The sequence below is a fragment of the Musca vetustissima genome, unplaced genomic scaffold, assembly GCF_032173495.1.
Source record: "Musca vetustissima isolate MV318-11 ecotype Yass unplaced genomic scaffold, APGP_CSIRO_Mvet_v1 utg294, whole genome shotgun sequence".
In the NCBI taxonomy this organism is placed as follows: domain Eukaryota; kingdom Metazoa; phylum Arthropoda; class Insecta; order Diptera; family Muscidae; genus Musca; species Musca vetustissima.
Window position 1 is genome coordinate 39,869 of NW_026881643.1, and position 21,401 is coordinate 61,269.

At 34.5% G+C, this 21,401-nt stretch overlaps 1 protein-coding gene across 1 annotated transcript; it reads left to right on the forward strand.

The window, feature by feature from the left end:
* The first annotated feature begins 6,793 nt into the window (after positions 1-6,793).
* LOC133327611 (fez family zinc finger protein erm) lies at positions 6,794-11,296 on the forward strand. The gene is made up of 2 exons (XM_061536138.1): positions 6,794-6,871; positions 9,171-11,296. Exons 1-2 carry the CDS (start codon positions 6,860-6,862, stop codon positions 11,220-11,222), a joined length of 2,064 nt encoding a protein of 687 aa, XP_061392122.1. The 5' UTR covers positions 6,794-6,859; the 3' UTR covers positions 11,223-11,296.
* Positions 11,297-21,401: the final 10,105 nt, after the last annotated feature.

Sequence of the window (21,401 nt, forward strand, 5' to 3'; positions counted from 1 at the left end):
ACCTGATTATCTTCTTGAAATAATTTAAATAAAATCCCCTATCATAAAAATACAAGTTTTTGACCTTATAATAGTGTCTTTTGGAATATAACAAACATAATTCAACAATTATATACAATACGTCGAAGTATGTATATATGTATTTGACTCTCAATATACCCACAAAAATGTATCCACCCATTCCGCCCACTCCATAATTTCTTGTGATGTTCAACTACAATACCGCCACCTACACTCTAAAATACCAGGGGCCAAACAGAGGGCACTGTTCAAGAAGCAAACACAAAAACTGCCAACTGGCAGCTGGCAACTGACAACTGACAACCGAGAAACGACAATGCCAACATCAACATCATGAATATATAAAATAATGTTTAACCAGTGCTCAATTTGAGATCAGAGGCGCTTTTAAGTCGATGCCACTTTCAAGTTGCAGCAGCCAACAAAAGACCCCCAAAAAGAAATGTCCTCAGAATAATGAAAGGCAGAGGACAAACAAACGGCAAACAAAAAAGCAGAAAGAAACGAGAAATATTATACAAACCGACAACAGAAAAGAGGCACCTACAGCGTTTTTATGCTCTCGTCACTCTTGACTATGGGTCGTCGAATGGATACGGACTGGCAGGGCGATTAACTTGTCAAAGTAGTGCCATCACACCCCCACAAAACTCTCACAAAGGACAAATCAACTGTTGGGGCGAATAAAAAAAAAAATAACAACAACAAGAACTAGAGAATACCTATTTTCCTTGATTTGCGAACAACGATGCCGAATAACACTCTCGCAGCAGTACATTGGTGATACTTGTATAACAAGGACCAAAGGCCCACTACCTCTGTTGTGCTTTGGCTTGTTGACGAGCCGACTAGCTATCTATGTGTGTGTAGCTAGCGGCGGTGGTGACATGCCACGAGCTAAACAGCGTCAGCAAAAGCTGTGACAGAGCCATTTGTCAACTATAAGGGTACAACAATAATGAATCCTTAAGCTACGTAGCCGAAACTAAATCACAACAAAGGCGACATTTGAAAGCAAGCAAATTTTCTTACAAAAGGCGAATATAACATCATCAACATCGTCATCATCTAAACAACAACAGCAGTAGCATCGGCGACAACGAAAACCGTAAAAGTTGTTGAGTTGTTAACAAATCAACGAAAAATGCTTAAGAAAGAAAAGGATTAGAGTGGGCATAGTCGACCTCTGTACCACCACCCTATAATAAAGTTGGAAAATGAAATATGTCTCAAAATAAACAGGGACTAAACAAGTAGGTATCATATACCATAGAATTCGTTTTCGAAGTAGGGACGCTTGTAAAAGTCAGAAATATATGTTGTTAACCACAAATGGTTTATGTGATAAAAACTAGCAAATAATAAATTGCAAAAAAAAATAAAAAGTCATATCTTGAAACTTAATATTGAACTCCGATAATATACTAGAAGAAGCCATTGTAGCCCATATTTAAAAAAAGTCGTCCCATACATCCATTCAAATTAAGTAAGATAAATTGTTAAAATTATTTTTTTTTTCTGTATCCGCATATCGTTTTAAGACAAAAAGTGTTGAGTCGAGATATTTCTGGCTAGACTCCGAATCCTATCCTCTTTTTAAATCGAAACCGATTATAATATATTAAATATCCTATGAGGTCTGTTCAAAATATAACCTTTATTTTGCAATCCCCTGAATGTGAAAATAGAACTTACGTCGCTTTTCGCATTTTTGTATTAATTTTTATTATATTTAAAAATAGATTTACGGCGTTCGACTACATACCTAGTTATACGGAAGTGAGCAAATTTGGCTCATGCAAAAAAAAAAAAGAAGTACCAAACTGTTCCAAATTAATCAAATTTGAAATGAACTAAATTGGCTGACTCCGTATATCTAGTGTTAATATATGTATCAGTTATTTCGAATTGTAAGTTTGTTTTTGATAGATAAAAAGGCTAGTTCTGTTTGGTGTGGTTTTTGGTTTTATAAACTCCTTCACAATGTGGTGTGTATATCGAACTGGTCATTCCATTTGCAACACTTTGAAACATTCTCCGGCAACCCCAGAAAAATTTCTATGGCGGTATTGCCATGTCTGTCTTTTGAAATCACGATGAAGCTCATCATTATTTAAGATTTAGAATCAAAATCGTTGTGGGGATCATAACTGGTCACTGCAAAATTAGATCTCTCACTTCTAAGTGGGACTCCAGTGGAGAGGGTTACTGTCGTCTATGTAAAGACGAAGAAGAACTGGAAACATTTTAGCACATCCTCTGCAAATGTCCATCGCTGATCAGCAGAAGACATAAACAGTTTGGAAGTTATGAAATTGATAATCTAGTCTTCTTCTCCAAAATAGACATTAACCAAATTCTAGGCTTTGTCAAACATTTGACTTGGCTAAAATAATCTCTCTTCCGCCTCCTTTTTCTCACTATCTTTTCTCCCTACTCTTCCACTATCTCTTTTCTTTACAGGTATACATATATAAAGGATGATCACAATGAACATAGTCTACGAGTGAACGGTTGTTACAACAACCGTACATCCCTAACCAAACCTAATACCATAGACAGACGACAGCCTTAATTTGCATTAAAAATTTCTTAATTTGAATTAATATTTAACCCTGACAGACGAGAGTTTCTGCATTTACGAAACAGTTTTTTGCTTCAAAACAATTGTTTGTCTGTGTGTAGAATGAAAATTTTGTACATTTGTTTCAACATTTTTCGGGATTATATCTTTAAGGAATAGATACATGACATAAAGGAGGAATAGCGACTATGATCATAGCAAAAAAGTTCCCGATTTAAAAAATGGTTGAAAATTGCCTGCATTTCTTATTTTTATTTTCATAAATATAAATAAATTTGACAAGAAACAATTAATTTTCGACAGCATTGCCATATTGAAATTGCCTAATTCAGTTTAAATTCAGTTTGATTTTGTGCATTAAGAACACGTAAAAATGAGGATAATGTACAAGTTAATTTGAATTAAGGCTGTTAATGCAGATTAAGGCTGTCGTCTGTCTAGGCTATAAGATTTAGAATAATGAAATTTTGCACATATATTGCTACTGCACTTTTTTGGTTTTGAAAATTGTATATACCGGACTACTTTAGCCCCCATAGAGCAGTACACTCCAATATTCGATATTCTGAAGCTTTTGCATTCGTTCACTCTAATCGTCTGTAATTTGGTATATTGGGTTCTCGCGGGGTAGAAAATTTTTCTACTAAAATTATCAATATTGAAAAATTATCAATATTGGCCCATGTTTCGGGTAGTCCACATATAACGGTACGTCCCAAATATCTATATTATGGGGAAATTGGACAGGAGTTTCAAACAAATTTGTTGTGATTTTATATTTTGACCCATTGACCGGGTAGCCCCCATAGGGTTCCGAATCAAAAAGCTTGACATTGAGTTAAAAAAAATAAAATTTGATATTTTGGTTGTGTTTATTTAAATATCCATTATTTTAAACATTACATGGTGCAACACTATGTTGAAATGAATATTATCCTGATCTTTCTTGTCGGAAGATTTGTCCGTAGAACTTTTTCTTCTTTTGTCTCAAGTTCTTCTGTGTCGTCCTTATTTGAACTGTAAATTTAATATCTCAAGACGAAATTTGTTGATATCTAAAATGTAATTCACAATATAGCAGATAATGTTCTCAAAGATATTGTGTTGGCAGTGCTTTCCTCCAAAATTTATAATTTCTGTAAAAGTCTTCCTAAGAATCGTGTTCTTTTAGATTACCTTAAAATTTCATTAGAAAAATCTTGAAGGCCAAGCCAAGAGTTGTTTGCTATTTGAACCGTAAATTAAATATCTCAGTTCGAAATTTTTTGAAATTCAAATATTCTACAAAAATATAGCTCCCAATATAGCAAAGGCCTCGTTTTGGCAGTGCTTTCCTCTTAAATTTATAATTTCTGTAAAAGTCTCTCTAAGAATCGTGTTTTTCTTTTTAAACCCCTCCTGAATAGGATACCATCTATGAAGATCATCCCATCGTATAATACCTCCAAGGGCTTTTTTCTACAAATAGGTTCCCAAGTGCGTCCAACCAATACATGACTTATCTTCAACACTGCTTCCCAAGGAGCTTTTATCCATAGAAGTTATCACAAGAGCTTTTTACCTTTAGAAAATCATCTCATATAAAAGGAGGAAAATCCAACAATTTATAGAAGGCCTGTAAAAGTCTGATCAATGTCATGTTCTTATAGTCTTTCAGCTCGTCAATTGTCTCTTCAGCTCATAGTTATGGAGACTATCTACCCATTTCGACTCACATTCAGAAATAAATACCACAAGACAAAATTATTTTAAAAGAATGTAGCTCAAAAAATTCCAGATATGACTCTTAAGGACCCCTTCTGGTTTCCCGTATGTATTCATTGTTCTGCCCACATACACCCGATCCGTGCTCAGAAAAACGTATATGTCCCTAATTTTGAACCGATGTTTTAGATTATTTTAAATTTTTTTTATGAATCACCTGATTAACTGTTAACTGGATATGGTTTTAAATCAATAGAATCGTTTATTGCTCAAAGTCGTAAAAAATTATTCAACAAAGCAGAAATTTCATTCCACGTAATCAGCAATGTTTTATTCTTTTTACATGAACAAATTATATTTTGGCTTGAATCTGAACAAGCTTCAAAAAAGCTGGACAGTGTAGCCAAGGTGATTTTTTTGAAACATATCAAATTTCGTTTTATTATGTTTTCCAACTCTTTACTCTTGAAACACATTTAATTCCGTTTCATTATATGTTTTCTAAGATAAATGATTAATTTTATATGGTTAATTCAAAATAATTTCACTTCATTATTCGTTATATCAATTCAGCCTTCGGCATTCAATAAGCCTGAATGCTGTTGAAATTTATATACAAATTTGAAACATAATTAGGTTATTTCGAAAATGGCAAACCAAACCAAATTTCATGCCAATTTTACAAATATTTTAAATTATATCTGTGTTATATATAAATATACACATTTATATGTAAATTATTTATTTTAGTTCATGTCTCATACAATGGAATTAAAATACAGCACTAATTTCAATGAAAGCCTTCGTCCTTCTCAATATTTAGAACTATGAAAAGACGTAGGGTACAAAAACCGAATTGAATGTCCTTTTACTTTAGTCTTGTGTTCGTTTGTCTGTTACTAGGCATCTGAAGCTGTGTACATAGAAGAGCCAAAAGTGTTAAAGGAGCTGAATGTCTTTTTATGTTTCTTTCTTCTCTAACGGTTGTGTGCGTGCGTGCCTTCGTTCATTGTCGTCGGTACCTTTTGCCCATCATCGAACAGGACGGGGGAACTGATACTGCTGCTGTTGCAGCCAACGCTTGAATAGCGACCAAAAAAGCAGAGCTTAATACTTAATAAATATTTTATGTATTGCACCGAATAACATAAAGGCAAGCAGCCAGCCAGCCAGTCAGTCAGCCATTTACGGTGCCTGGTATGTACATACATATATTCGTTTGTATGTACATATATAGCAGAGGAGACACCAAGAGGATGCCCACTTATGTACACAAAAATACAAAATGATGATGTTCACTTTTTTGTCCATGTTGTAAATTATCCTTCGCACTATCTCTGTCCTACTTGTGTTCGTGTCAGGACCAGCAAAAAGCAACAAGAAAAAAAAAATTGGATAACAGGCGACCAACCCAAGCCATAATTTTGTTGGAATGGGTATGCTAAGAAAGAGATTTATGAATATTTAAAGAGGGCGTGTTTGTGTCTACTGTGAGACACACACACACATACACAACGCTACCAATACTATTACAATAATCTCGTTGTTGTTGTTGCTTATGTTTGTTACTGTCGAAGTCTTCATGTCCATATTTACCCTCTCCATTGTCCTAACTGATTTCATTCATATTTTTGAGTAAATAGTCAACAAATAATGTCTCACAGGATATGCTGAGCCAGGAGTGTGAGACAATGTGTGAGTGTGTGTAAGTGATAAGGGGAAAATTTTTGGCAAAGAGAGCAAATTCGTTAAAGATAATTTAATGGTAGTCATCTGCCCACACCATACACAAACAATTGCGAGATTTATCTGTGAAATGCGCAAACTCTCTCCCTCGTTCTCTCTACGAGAGTTGTGTTATGCTCATTTGTGTTGTGTTGATTTCCCCTAGTTTGTGTGGCAATGTTTGCATTGCATCCATGCGTTTGATGTTTGTTTGAATAAGGGTAGTTGGTTGGTTGGCTGCTCGGTCGGTTAGTTAGTTGCTCTCTTGCCCTTTATGTATTTTGCTCTTTTATTGTTTTTGTGTTAAACGGCAACAAATCTACCCTCGATCTACTTCTTGTAGGGGTGTTTTTTCTTTGCTTATTTTTGCTGACATGCAGCCAACCGAGTATGCCAGGAATTTCATAAATTTTAAGCATAGTTTCAGCAAACAATGCTCATCCATCATTCGCCTTTCAACCGTACAAACGTTTAAAACACACATCACACCACCAGCACCGTACTGAAAATTAAAGAAAATAAAAGACAACCCAGTGAAAAAGCAGTTACGACGCGTTTATATTTTGAACGTAACACGGAATAAATGCAAACGGAATTAAGGATATTTTTAAACAAATAATCAAATAATAAATAAATGAAAATTAAAATAAGACAAACAAGTGTTTGAATATATTTTTCTGAAATAAAAAAAAAATCACAAGTGTTTTTAATAAAAATCTATAGAAAAGTGTAAAATCTGCAAAAGAAAGCTTCAAGGTTTTTGAATTGAATTCAAAACTTTGGCGCCCAACATTGGATATTAAATCCCCGGGAGCTGCACCAATTATGGTCTACTTTGTACGTATTTTATAATATTTTTTCTATAATATTAAAAGGAAATATAAAAAATTGTGTAGTGCCAGAATAACTTAAAATGATTTGCGATCACAAAATGATTTCCGTCGGCTTTCCCATTAGATAGTTTTTTTTGTGCAAAGTGTAAAAAACGCATGTTTTATTAAAGTGGACGCCCAAAAAGAATCACAAGATAGTTGTGGAATATAAATGCATATGATTTAAAAGATATTTTTTAAACTATATTAAAATTATGTTTTAAAACTAGTTTTGAATTAATTTCTTGATGACTAATAATCACAGTTCAATAAATAATTATAGTATAAAATGTAGGATATTTGTTATAAAAAATTGGATTTATCGAACCACGAATATTCCAAATTTCTGGGTAATTTGTAGGTTTCTGTCAACCGAATTGGTTACAACTTGGCAGTTTGTATTTTGTGAAACCCCTTTCGTAGTCGATATAGGACCAAATAGAGATTTTAAAGGGATATCAAAGGACTGCTTAAAACTATGTTTTTATCGAGGTACTCCGTATACTGTTTTTCCAGTTTGAAATAACTGCAATAGCAAATAAATAATTAATATTTGTTAGGTATTCTTATTCTAAAATTTTTAAATTGAAATATTTCAGTCTCGAAATATATGCAAATACAGTGTTTTACATTTAAATACTGATTCAAGAAATAATTTTACACCTAGATTTTTTAATGATATTTTGGTATAGTGGAATTTAAAATCTTCCAGTCACATAAATTCCAAATTTATTTTATCCCGAATATATGAGATAATCAGTTTTGTTGCTATATTTGATATTTTTATCCGCGTAACTGTAAAGACTTATATCCTATCAAAGACTAAATAGGAAACATACAAATTGAGGGTAGACTTTAGAATCGGTAGCTTATATATATACAGTATGCCGTTTGGTGTTACATATACAAATTTTTCAATGTAATTTATTTCTATTTAAAACCCCCCAAATTTTTTAAAAATATGTTGTAAAAATTTTAAGACTTATCACTCAATGTTCCCAACTCTCGATAAAGATCGTCGATTTAAAAATATCTGTCTGTTTGAGATTTTAAGTCTTATAATGTTAAAATTGACAGTCCGTCGGTAATGGAGTTCAATTCTGTAATTAAATTGCTTTGAAGAAACACGGACACATCCGTTGATTCCAACTTTTCTTCATTTTTTTAAATATATCATATCCATGACCCTACCACATTCTTCCCTTTATACACAACAAATCTTCTCACAAATATTTTGCATTCTAATTGTATTTAAGTGCTAAATTAAGTTAATTAAATTTATCACGAAAATAAAAAGCCAAGACAAAAAAATAAACTTTCCTAACACGCTGCGAAGAAATTAAAGCGAAACCAAAGAAAAAACTGCAGGAAGTCTAAGAAGTTGAACAAAACACGAAAGTGTGAAAACCGCATTAAGAAATTGCATTGAAAATAAAATGCAGAACTTTTTGCAGTGAACATTCGATCGAAAGGAACAGTTCGATTTCTTCAACCCCCCAATTAAAGAAATAATCACTTGGCTAGTTAAGGGAAGCTAAACACACATACACACTTAGATATATGAAATCGAATAAAAATAACAACTAATTGCGCCAAAAATCCTGCGGTTTTTAAACATGGTGTTTATCCTGTGCCATTCAAACAATCAAACAAAAAATATGTTTTCTCTCAAAACCAACTCTTTTTTGGGATTTAAATAAAGAAAATACAGGACATATTTCCTTTTATTCGATCCTAACAATGGCCAAAAGTGTGTATGTCTCGCCATATGCAAATTGAAATATTTTGAAAGACTTGGCTTGAATTTAATTGAAAACCGCACGGGTTACAATCAAATATTGATGGATTTCTTTTGTTTGACAATGGAATGAATAAAACCCTAAAGGTATTGATTTGATATCCTCTAAAGCACTGGGTTTGTTTGAATTCTTTTATTTTTCTTAAGTTCTCAACAAAAACAGCGGCAACAAAACACGCGTTTTGTTTAACCATAAATAAAACAGCAGTTAGTATGGAAATCATTAAAATAAAATCAATTTTAATTAGTGGCAACCCTTTTGCGGAGGTTAGAAATGATATCCTGCCGTCGGGAAAGTTTTGTGATTTATTTGTTTACACAAAATCGAAGGAGTGCCTTTGCTGGAAATCGAATTGTTTTGATTTGGATTTGCACAACTGTGCACTAATTGCTAGGCTAGATTGATTGACTGACTGATTCATGATTTGCCCAGCAACTAATTGTATTTTCTCTTTTGTCTTTATAGAGTCCTCGTGGCATGCAACCCTGCAGTCCATCAGGCGTTTTAGCGGTAACAATGCCTCCATCAAAAAGTCCCACAATGGAATGTGCTGCTGGTCAAAAAACACCAGAACCCCAAATGCAAAATGCAGCCACAGGCAGTGGCAACAACACCAATACCAACACACCATCAGCGACAGCAGCAGCATCAACAACAACATCATATTCATCACCATTGAGTACCCGTAACTGTCCATTGAAATTTTCCATTGCGAAAATTATGGAACCAGATCAACGTACCCAACAGAATACAACCAGCGTCACAACCATCGCTGATGATGAGCGATCTTGCAGTCCCATTGAAGTGACCAGTGATGACTGTGAATCATCTACCAATGCCAATACTACCGAAGAGAATTATGATTCAGCTTTTAAGAAATATGTACCATCATCTTCAACGTCCAATGGCAACTTGACGTCATCGTCCGCACCAATTGTCAATAATGTTGCATCCTCCAGCTCGGCAGCAGCAGTTCAGCAATTTGTCTCCACCCGTCACCAGGAGTTACTTAGCCAATATCCTCTTTTATATTATGCAGCTCCCAATCAATTGATGTGCGCCGCAGCTGCAGCTCAATATGCTGCCCTCACCGCCGCCCAACAACAATCGCTGTTGGCCGGTAATCCTGCAGCTACCGCTGCCCATTTAAGCTCCTTTACAGCCTCACTAAACTCCCTGCACAGTCAAACGCTACGTCGTCAATTAGCCGCTCCCGGTACCAGCCATCATTTGGCAGCAGCTGCTGCAGCCGCCGCCGCTGCTCAAGCTGTACATCATCAAGCTTTAGCCTCGGCCCATCCACAATTGCAGCAAACCTTGGAGAAGTCGCCTGTGGCACACAAATCCCGCGAATCATCTCTAACTCCTTCCTCAGCCTATCATTCACTAAAGCGCAAACACTCACCCGCCTCTAGTCACAATAACACATCGTCATCGATCAGTGATCCCTGTTCACCACCCGAAGCCCAAAGATCTCGTGCCGATTCGCCCAGTTCCATTGACGACAGCCCAAATTCTGCAAATGGTGGCAAACAAAAGACCTTCTCTTGCTTGGAGTGTGGTAAAGTGTTCAATGCCCACTATAATCTAACCCGTCATATGCCTGTTCACACCGGAGCTCGGCCATTCGTTTGCAAGGTCTGTGGCAAAGGTTTCCGCCAAGCATCCACTTTGTGCCGTCACAAAATCATCCATACCTCCGAGAAGCCTCACAAATGCCAGACATGTGGCAAGGCCTTTAATCGCTCCTCCACCCTCAACACACATACCCGTATCCATGCCGGCTACAAGCCTTTTGTGTGCGAATTCTGTGGCAAAGGATTCCATCAAAAGGGCAACTACAAGAATCACAAGCTTACACACAGTGGCGAGAAGGCCTACAAGTGCAACATTTGCAACAAGGCCTTCCATCAGATCTATAATCTCACCTTCCACATGCACACCCACAACGATAAGAAACCCTATACGTGCCGTGTTTGCCACAAGGGTTTCTGCCGCAACTTCGACCTGAAGAAACACATGCGCAAGTTGCACGACATCGGTAGCGGTCCACTCGATATCGATGAGAACACCAATGAGCGTTTGGAAAGACGTCGTGAATATACCAGACGCGACCAAAGCCTTGAATACCATGGAGGACATTTGAATTCAAATTCCTCCGATGGTTCAATGTCGCCACCCATCAATGTAACTACACCTCCCTTGTCTAGCAATGAAGGCAGTAGTTCAGCATGGCCGACATCTTCTCAATACTCATCCGGTAATCCTCACAACTATTCGGCGACAGCTTTAACACCACCCTCCGTAACAAATTTCCGTACAGCTACCGAATATGGTGGTAGTTCGGCCTTCATAAATTTCGCCCAGTCATCAGCCACACAAGCAGCATCCTCTAGCGCCCATCTCAACCCCAATCATCCACAACACATGGCGACGGCCAATCATCAGAGATTATCGGCAGCAGCCGCAGCTGTTTCGGCAATGGACAACGTACCCTTCATTGCCAAAGTGTTTTGACACAGATACTATGCTGATACCTTGGTTCATCACCACAGCCATCATCATCATCACCATAACCAGCATTCGGGTGCCTCCTATACAGGTTCCACTGTTGCCAATGCCTCCACTTCTGCCGCCCCATCCTCAGCCGCTTATGGAACATCACAAGCTTCGACAAAGAGTATTCTGATCGATTGACTGCAATTTGTTGCCGCCGCTGCGGTGGCATCCATGCCACAACATGTGATGACCGTAGAAACGCACACCGAATACCGGCAATCTTCGGCCATTGATCAGTGTGGCGACCTGCTGCTGACTGATGAGAATGCCAACGAAGATCCGAATTCAATACTGCAGCATGAAAAGGATCTAATGTCGAGTACCACGACATTGGGTACCGCTGTACAGGCCCTAAACGGTCTATTTTGAGAGCACACATCAATAGCTGTGTGGGCTTAAAGAGAAAATCTTAAGTGTCACATAGATAAAGGAAAATAAATGCGGCTCCCATCCTCCTCATGCCATGGAAATTAAATAAAAACAAGAAGAACAAGAACACAACTAAAGGTTTCATTGTGACCTCTGCCGTAGCTTATCTTCAAATACTCCACTGCTACTGCTAACTAAAGTTGATCTTTAGCACCAACAAAACCGCACTGTACCGAGAAAAAAAAACAAATTAAAGCCTAAGCCCCTATCCTATCTAGTATCCGATAACATTGAGTGTGATTTTATTGTAATTTTAAGGAATTTGTATCCTAAATTGTAAAAAGTATAATAATTTGCATTACCAAAAAAAAAACATATTAATATTTAGGAAAGTAAAAGTTATATAATTAATTTTGTATATATAAGTAAATAAAAATAAAATATATATAAAAGAAATCAAAAAATGAAATGGGTTAACACTTATTTTCATCGCATCAAGTAAATGAGAATTATTATTATTGCATATTTGTACATCTAAATGTGTTCCGAACCCCACCCCAAATATACCTACAGAGATAGTTAGCCATTTGTAAATGTTGTACCAGATCGACAAACATACCCACTGCTAATCGTAGTTGTCGTCGATTCACAAATAGAATCTATATTCGAGTCATTTTTATGTTTAAGTCAGAATTAGTAGAAGAAAGTTTTACTCTCACTTCTCTAAATAGAATGAAATATTTATATTTAATAGAAATGTAAGAACAAAATGGTTTTATTAAATAAAAAAAGAAAATAAAAAAATAAATAAAATTGAAAAATATGTTTTAAATTTAATTCAATAAAGGAAATATTTAATGAAATTCATTTAAAGTGGTTTTGTTATTTCTAACGCTGCACCGTATGTTGGCGATACTATGGATCTGGAAATTAAACTTACATATTCGGGATGCATTTTGTAGTTAGAATTATGAACTACGTCGGTGTTCGAGCAAATATGCACTTCTGATAATGATCGGTAAATACCTAAGAACGAGATGGCGAATTGTTAAACTTTTCCATATTTTCTGATTTTTGGCATTGCATAAATATTTTGATAATTGAAACTTCTGTTGAGCGTGTATAGATAAATAAGTTATCAGTTGATGACAAGGTGAGGGTTAAAGGTAAATTTATTAACTTTGCGAAAAAAAACTATGATACCTATAATAACGGGTTTTTAAATTCGTCTGAGTTGCACATGTTTTGACCCAGCTAATATCGAGTGATGCATTTTATCAATAAATTTTACAAAAATTAATCCTAATTGATCTATGTTTTGACTTCATATGAAGAGATTACTACATATATCTACATAGTCAATTTCAGTTGCATATGTTTTGACCACCACTGTATATCTATATTAATAAAAGAGTAAAGTACATTCGAATCCGCTTAATTTCAAACCATTTAATTGAAAACTTTGACTAATTGAAAACAAATGTAAGAAACTAAATATTCTTTAATTGTTCACACATTTTACACCGTTTAATTGAAAATCCTCTTAGGGAACCCCCCCCGTCATTCTCGATTTTAATTTTTCAAGATTTTCAATGGGCTGGTAAATCAATACCAATGCTTGTTAAGGTTTGTAACTTTTCATATATATATATATATATATATATATATGAAGATTTAAAAAGGAAGAAAAATAATTTACAAAAAATGTGTGATAGAGAAAAACGCTTATTTTTGAAGGATGAAGCCCTTCAGCCTTCAGCATCACTTGATGCTGACACAATAAATCGGCTATATCTTCAAGGGTTCTTGAGATTTTTACTTGAAATTTTGTTTGAACATGCATGAATTAGTGCAGATTGGAATTAAGTCAACAAAAATGTTGACCCCGAGAATGGGGGGGGGGGTCCCCTTAAATGAAAAATCGGTTAATTGATACATTAATTACATCCAAAAAGTCATATTTCCTTGAAATCATCTCCGCTTAATTGAGAAAAGACAACCACTTGTCAACATTTGCGTTAGAAAATAACTAAAAATTATTTTTATGTTTGAAAAAAAATATCTTCCAAAAAGGTAAACAACAAATTTAGTGAATTTGTATGAATTGTTTAAATTGAACAAATGTTTGTTTTAGGGATCAGCAAACAAGTACATTTGCCTTACTTTAAAAAAAAGAAATTTTAAAGAAATTAAAATCATCAAACCAAAAATATTTTCAAAAAACGTTTACGAAAGGGTAGTAACAAAGAAGTCGAAGATGCTCTTCTTGTGTGATTTAATCAAATGTGATAAAAACAAGCCACATTGACTGGACCTCTATTGCTGGAAAAGGCTGTTTTTAGCCGAAAAACTTAATGCTGATTTTGTACACAAAATGGATGGCTGGAAAGGTGGAAGAAAAGAGAAAATATCCAATTTAAGAAGGTGCACGGCAAATACGGAGTCGGCAAATGGTTGGTTGCAAAATATCTTAGCTTTAAAGCATTGTCTTCAGGAACATTGGCTAAAAAATCAGAAACATATTCTGGAAAAAAACTGCCAAAATAGAATTACACTTCTGTCTGTTACAAACTCCACTGGCACTGACAAGCTCATTTTCTCATTCAATTCCATTTATTGTGGAATATTTTGCTAACGCAAAAGCATGGGCGACTTCCAAAATATGGAGCAACATTATGGAGGAGCTGGACTCTAAGTTTAAAGCTATTGGGAAGAAAGTGCTCCTTTTTGTGGACAATGCAGCTTGTCATAAACTAAGTGATGGAACTAATTTGGAAAATAAAAAGATAGCCTTTTCGCCAGCAAATACGACGTCATTAATTCAGTCATTAGATCAGGGGATCATTCGATCTTTTAAATGCCAATACCGGAAGAGCATTGTGACAAAACCACTTCTTCATTTAGAATGTGGATTTTTATTGGAAGAATTTGCGAAAACAATTGACATTCTGGAGGCGCTGAAGTTGGTGAATGAAATAAATTGGTATTGAATAAATACGATTGATGAAAGTGATACACATTATGAGGCTTTAAGAGAAGAAATTGACCAACTTATTGACATTGATCAAAATGTGGATTGTTTAGGAGAATTTACTGACGAGGATATTATTGAACAAGTGTCATGCTTTCAAAATGTGGACAAAGAAGTAGAAAAAACAGTGATGAATATATTATAAAGTTCACTAAACCCACTATTAAACAAGCTTTAGTATCCATTAATAATTTAAAAGATTTTTTCATTGAAAATTCTAGTGCTTTAAATAAATTACAAGACCTTGAAGAACTTCTGTAGAATAAAAACATAAACAAATTAAGCCAAACTAAAATTAATGATTATTTTGGTTTAAATACTTAATTTATGATAGTTTTTGTTATGAGTTGAAAAAAAAACATTTTTTTGTTCAAAATGATGTGTGAAACACATTAAAAATATATCAATGAAACCAAAAGACTAAATATATAATTTTAACTAATGTATTTACTGTTTAGAAATACATATTATATATATATTTTTGTATATATTTTTGTGATGAACAAAATAAACTTTGTTTACGTTTTATAATTTTAAGTGTTCGATTTAAAGATATTTGAATTTCAGGTCGCTTAATTGAAACTCTTTTCAATTAATCGAACTTCGGTTAAATGAAACATATATCAATTATCCGGACTTCGCTTTATTGAAAATCTGGGATAATTGAAACAAATTCACTGGATTTTGGCATTTTCAATTAAACGGATTCGACTGTAATTGACTTACTGACTGACTGACTTAGCGCCCAGTCGAAACTGCAGAAGCTAGAATCTATTAGTCTATTAGAATGACACAAAAGTGCTAAAATGAACTAAATATGGTACCATTTTTATTTGTTGAACCAGTAGAGCTAGAACTCTTAAATTTGGAATGAGTGACACTGATAGAGTGTAAAATAGATTTACCAACGGCAATTCGAACTATAAATATCCGAAAAGTTCTAAAATATACTATATTTTGTACACTTTGGTAGCATATAAACGAAGAGAGCTATACTTTTGAAATTTGGAATGCGAATCAAAGATGAGATGCAGGATCCATATAAGGAGGTGGTTTTGGAAGTGTGTACTTATGTATAGAAAAAGTACTAAACAGTACTAAATTTGGTATGGAGGAACGAAATGGAGGAACGGGTGGAGCTGGAATCCTGAAAATTGAAATTAATATTCGGGTATGTAGGTAGTTTTGAAATTTTTTACCTTTGTGTACTAAAAGTATATTTGGTACAATTTGGATTTGGGTTAACTGACAGAGCTGCAACACTGACATCAGGAAATAAGATTACTATTGCAATGTAGAAGAGAGGTAAATATGTAGTTTTGGAAATTCATACTTATGAGTACTATTTAAATTTTGGATGGACCGATAGAACTGGAATCTTGAAATGTGGGATAGAAGATTGTGGTATTTAGGATTTTTTAGAAATTCGCACTAATGTGTACTAAATGGTACTAAGTTTGGTATTATTTGGATTTGGGTGAACCGATAGGCCTGGAATCCTGAAATTGGAAAATAAGATTTCTATTGAATTGTTGAGGTGGGTACTTATGGAAATTTATATTAACCGTTCTTTCCATACAAATGGAAATTTACATCATACCAATAAAAACTAACGATAAATTAAGGTTAAGGTTCAAAATTTCCATTCAGTTGTAATGGCGAAAAACTAACGATTTTGTTTTTTTTTATAAATGTATGAATGTAATTAATTTTTTGTGAAATGAAAAGTTTTAAATGAGTGGAGGAAAAAGTTTCTAACTCGTGTCCCTATATTTTGATAGCAATATCTTAAAAATAATGAGTTTATTTTTAAAAATATCATATGATGGTATTTTATATCACCATGCAGTAACATACCTCCTATCCTAAAGGAAGCCGATTTCTACAAAGATTTATTTTTTGTCAATTCTCAAAAAGCAAAAAATCATACAAAGAACGGTTAGTGTGTGCTAATTGTTAATTGAACCTATATACCTTGTATTACTTAAAGTTATCCTGCATAGCCGTATTAATTTTGCTGGAATGCCGAACGCAGACATGGCTTTAAACACTTCTGAACGGATAGGGCTCTGTCGATTTGTTCTTCGTGGATATCACATTATATGCGATGGGAAGGAGACTTATTCCTCTATAGTTGGCACTTGTCTGTTTTTTTGCACGTGACACATGATGCTGATGTTCCAATCATTGGTCATGCATTCCTCTAACCAAAATGTACTAATCATCTGGTGCATGCTCCTGACCAGCACCTGCTGCTTTATTTTTCTTCAGCCGATTAACTGCTACTCGGACCACATCTTGGCTAGATTGTATACAATCTATACCGTCATCTCTTATTGGTTCTGGGGTATCTTCTTTACCGCCACTTTTCAAAATTCTCCTTCCAGATCCTCAACACGCTATATGTATCAGTCACCAGGTTTCCATCTTCATCTCTACAGGAGAATGTGTCTGCACCAAAGCCTTCGGTTTGTAGTTTTACTCGTTGGTAAAATTTCTGGACTTCATTCTGAATCCTGTACATTTCGATTTGCTCACGTTCGCGTTTTTTTTGTTCTTTCTTCTTTTTTTCTGAAAATACGTTTCTCCTCTCTCCTTTTCTTCCGACAATTACGTTACCCACCTAATTACTAATATCGTTAAATACACTGAGGTTCTATAAATATAAGTTGTAATACCATATCTATATCTTGAGAACAATGTGCTTTAAACAATTAGGATATTTACTATATAGACTTTTATTGACCCCAAGTCCAAATTCAAATATGCCTATTTATATGCAATTATATAAAAATGTGACCACATTAAAATACATTACATGCATACATACATTAAAATACATAGAAAATATAAAATTTTAATTTCTGCAAAAATATGGCAATAGGCATGCATATGAAAAAAAACTTTTTCAAATTCAAAGTTCCAAAAGAATGCCATGGATGAGGAGGGTCAAAATTTACAATATTTGTAAATTCAATATTAGCTGAATGAAATGTCCGATTTGAACCAAACTTTGCACAATCTTTACCAACTCAATGGTCCTTCTGGTACCTCCCCTACAAAACATCAAAATGTTCAATATATGTAAATACTGTGTGTGATTCCGAAGACCTACACCAACCATAAGCTGAGGGTATATTTCTGACAACAACACCCACTGACACTTTTTACTTGTTAATTGTTATTTCCAAATCCCTACAGAATAATGTTATAAGGGTATTTATTACAGCATTCTGTGCCCCAAGTGTTTGTAAAGCCGCAAACACCCACCTTTTAATATACCGATCGTCATATCTTAACTAGCTTTTGTCTTTTGTCGATCGAGCTATATGTGTCCGACTGTACATTATAATTTGTAAACCAAGTACAGGTCACAGTTATGGACCAATCATCAGTAAGTGTTACGTGTAAATTTGGTTCTGTTTTAGGTATGCATGATGTTCCGGCTATTGTCAAGTATGACATCCATAGTTTTAATCAGATGATATTTAGAGAATGAAATTTGTTTTTCCATTCGCTGTAGATGCCACAATTATCTTTTTATGATATTCCGTTAATATGTTGCAGGTCAACTGAATCCAGAGATATTTGTGTGAAAAGTGAAAACATTTTAAGATTTTGACATATGTGTACACTGCGGAAAGATATGACCCAGAAAATGGTCAGTGTGGAGTGGTTGACTTTTAATTTGATATCAACAATTATGATTGCAACAGGACGGATACTTTACCCGTACAAAAGTTTGTAAAGGTATATGAATTCTTATATGGTTTAAAATATCATAACTTCGCCAGAGAATGTAAATATCGTAAAATTGCATAGGCTGGGGATTTAGCTCCCTAGAAGTCAAAGGACAGTGGTGTAGTGTCGATCCCGTCTGACTATTCTGTTTTTGTGAATGTGTTTGCAACAGGCAAAATGAATCAGGATAGACCTACTGTTACTTTTGATAATATTCAAAAAATCACTTTCTCAGTCGATTTATGCATGCCCGTCCGATCGGCCGTCTGACCATGTATTATTTTAACAATGTACAAGTTATATTTATTGAATTAAATGAACATTAGGTTTGTCACAGCTCATTTATTTTATGCGGGGACGAACCCTATTGATGAAAATTGGTTCAGATTAAGAAATAGCTTCTATATTATTTTTTTTCAATTTCGTGTTAATGATTCCCCAGTTCCCAAGGTTTTACATATTGGTATGAAGTAAAATTTTGTTGAAATCGATTCAAGTTTTGTAGCAAATACCCAATTTGATTGAGGCAAAATTTTACATAGAATCCAGAATTGATCCTAGAATTATGAGTACTATGTTTTGTTAAAATCGTCTCAGATATAAATATAACTTCCACATGTATGAACTCGCACTATTTTTGGAATAAATTGGGTACATTTTCTTTTAGTTGACGTATTTTTTAAGTTCCGTTTTCCCAAAAAAATCAAAAAAAAAATTTCAGGTTTTTATTTTCAAAAATATGTTTTGCTCAAAATAAACTTTGGAGGTCAATATCATGATAAGTTTGGAAAAGGAAATTGCAATTTGCAATTAATCCAAAACTAGTCAATTTTTCTCATAAACTTTAATAATTCCCGAGTTATACAGGAGTGAACGTCGACTTCAGCTATGTTAATAAATTGACAATATTGCCCATATATATTTCAATATAATTTCTGACATAACCTCTCAATTTGGTAAAATTTCAATTCAATTATTAAATTAAATTTCATTGTTGAGTAACAACATACCTATGATGATATGCCCTGAAAAAGAGACGAAAGAAATTTCCTCAACGTGCAAACAACATTTGCCACTTGAGACACTTAAAAAATCTTTTCGTTGCTTTTTTACCTTTTCCTGTGATATTTTCTATGATGCTTGCTGGTGGCATTGTTGCAATTTTTTACATCCACCTTTCCATGCCTTTCTTCCTTTCGTTAAATGAAAACCACATGCCAGTCGAAAAAGGATAAAAACAAGCAATTTGAAAGCCGGAAAATGCAAAACTAATTGTTTTCATTTTTTACCTTTTTTTGCTCCCGCTTGCTCACAAAAGCGTCACATTTGCATAAGTTCTTCTCCTACCAGGCAATGTACCCGCCAGTTTTAGTCAGTTCCATCAAATGGAAGGAAATTTGAAATTTGCATAAATACAGCTTCTAAGAATTCGGTGTAGATTCTTGAAGCGAATGCGAGAGGCAGAGAGAGTGTGTGTACCACTTGAATGGTTCATTTTTGTTTTTTCATGTAAGAAGCGAGGACATGTGAAATAAACTTGGGGGGATGGGTGGTTGCCTGGTTGGTTATAGAAGAAAAGTATGTTCACATGTGTGCGTATGTATGTCGTCTTTATGTACGTTTGCAATTTAAATGCACTCGGCATATGTTAATTTAATGGGATATTTATTATCTTTTAGGACATCATCATATCCTTATCCCGTATTCCAAGTGTTTAGATACAACAAAATTCAAAATGGTGGATGAACTCGGTGGGAAGTGAATGGGCTCACGAGTACATTTTTATGTAAGTTTATTGTCTTTGTTGTTTTGTCGTTCAAAAAAACTCCAATCCCATGATTTTTAGCTACCTAGTATGTCGTCCTTTAAGGGACAAATACACGTCTCTAATAAATAATTCATAAGTATTTCTTACTTACTTAACATGTCGTTGTGCATTACCTTTTTTCTAATTTTTATTTTGTTAAAATAAAATACAAGAAAATTAAAATAAAGGTAGATTTAAGGAACTAATTGAAATCTATAAATTTAAATTTACAATATTGTGTACTAAATTTGTTGTACCAGACATAGGCATTCAAAATAGGTAAAATCGATTGGGACGTTTATATTCAGGCTACGTCATGGTAAATGATTCCCGAGAGGATTTTTATCGGCTAGGACCATACACTGGAGGCCAAGGTAAACCAACTCAAACTTCCAAGAGAATAAATTAAACTTTTTTAAAAACACTTTTAAGAAATAAACACATAAATGCAAAAATCATTTCGATTTTTGCACAACTCCATAAAAGGAAATATAACCCCACATCCATGTTTCACAGTACCGTTGCAATATTGAGGCTTTCTTCATTAACATTTTTCGTGTTACCGAATCATGGGGGCTATATCAAAACATAAATCTATATTGAACATTTTCTGCAAATATTTTTTCACCTTCCAAGAATCCGCAATGTTAAATTACAGCCTCTTTCTCTGGAAAATGTACTGAGACTGGTGTGATACCTTTGTATGTGTACTACAACATACAAAAAACAGGTGAGCGGAGCAGTATTGTCGGACGGACAGACCATATGATACCCTACACAACTACCACCGAACTCTAATTTTCTGCAGATCTATATTTCGTGCCTGGGCGATATTTCGCGGTATTTGCACCCTCCTAATCGATTAGAGGTCAAGAGCTCCTCTTTCTTACCCTGGCATATTTTACGAGTCATGTTTTTTCCCGGAGAAAACATTTACGCCATATGATTCAAATTGGGCATTTTACACACAGAAGGCTTGACAATAAACAAGCAGTTGTCCATTCCTTTTCATCCTTTTTAATTAAATGTTCAATTTAGAACTATCAACTTCTCGCACCTATGTTGTCCAGATCCTTTCGCCGTGTAACATTTTGATGTTCGCCTTGCAATAGTGACTTCTAGAGCGACTAGGAAACAATACTGAAAAATTTTCAATGTAACGGTCAACCACTCCTCTTGGATATACTAT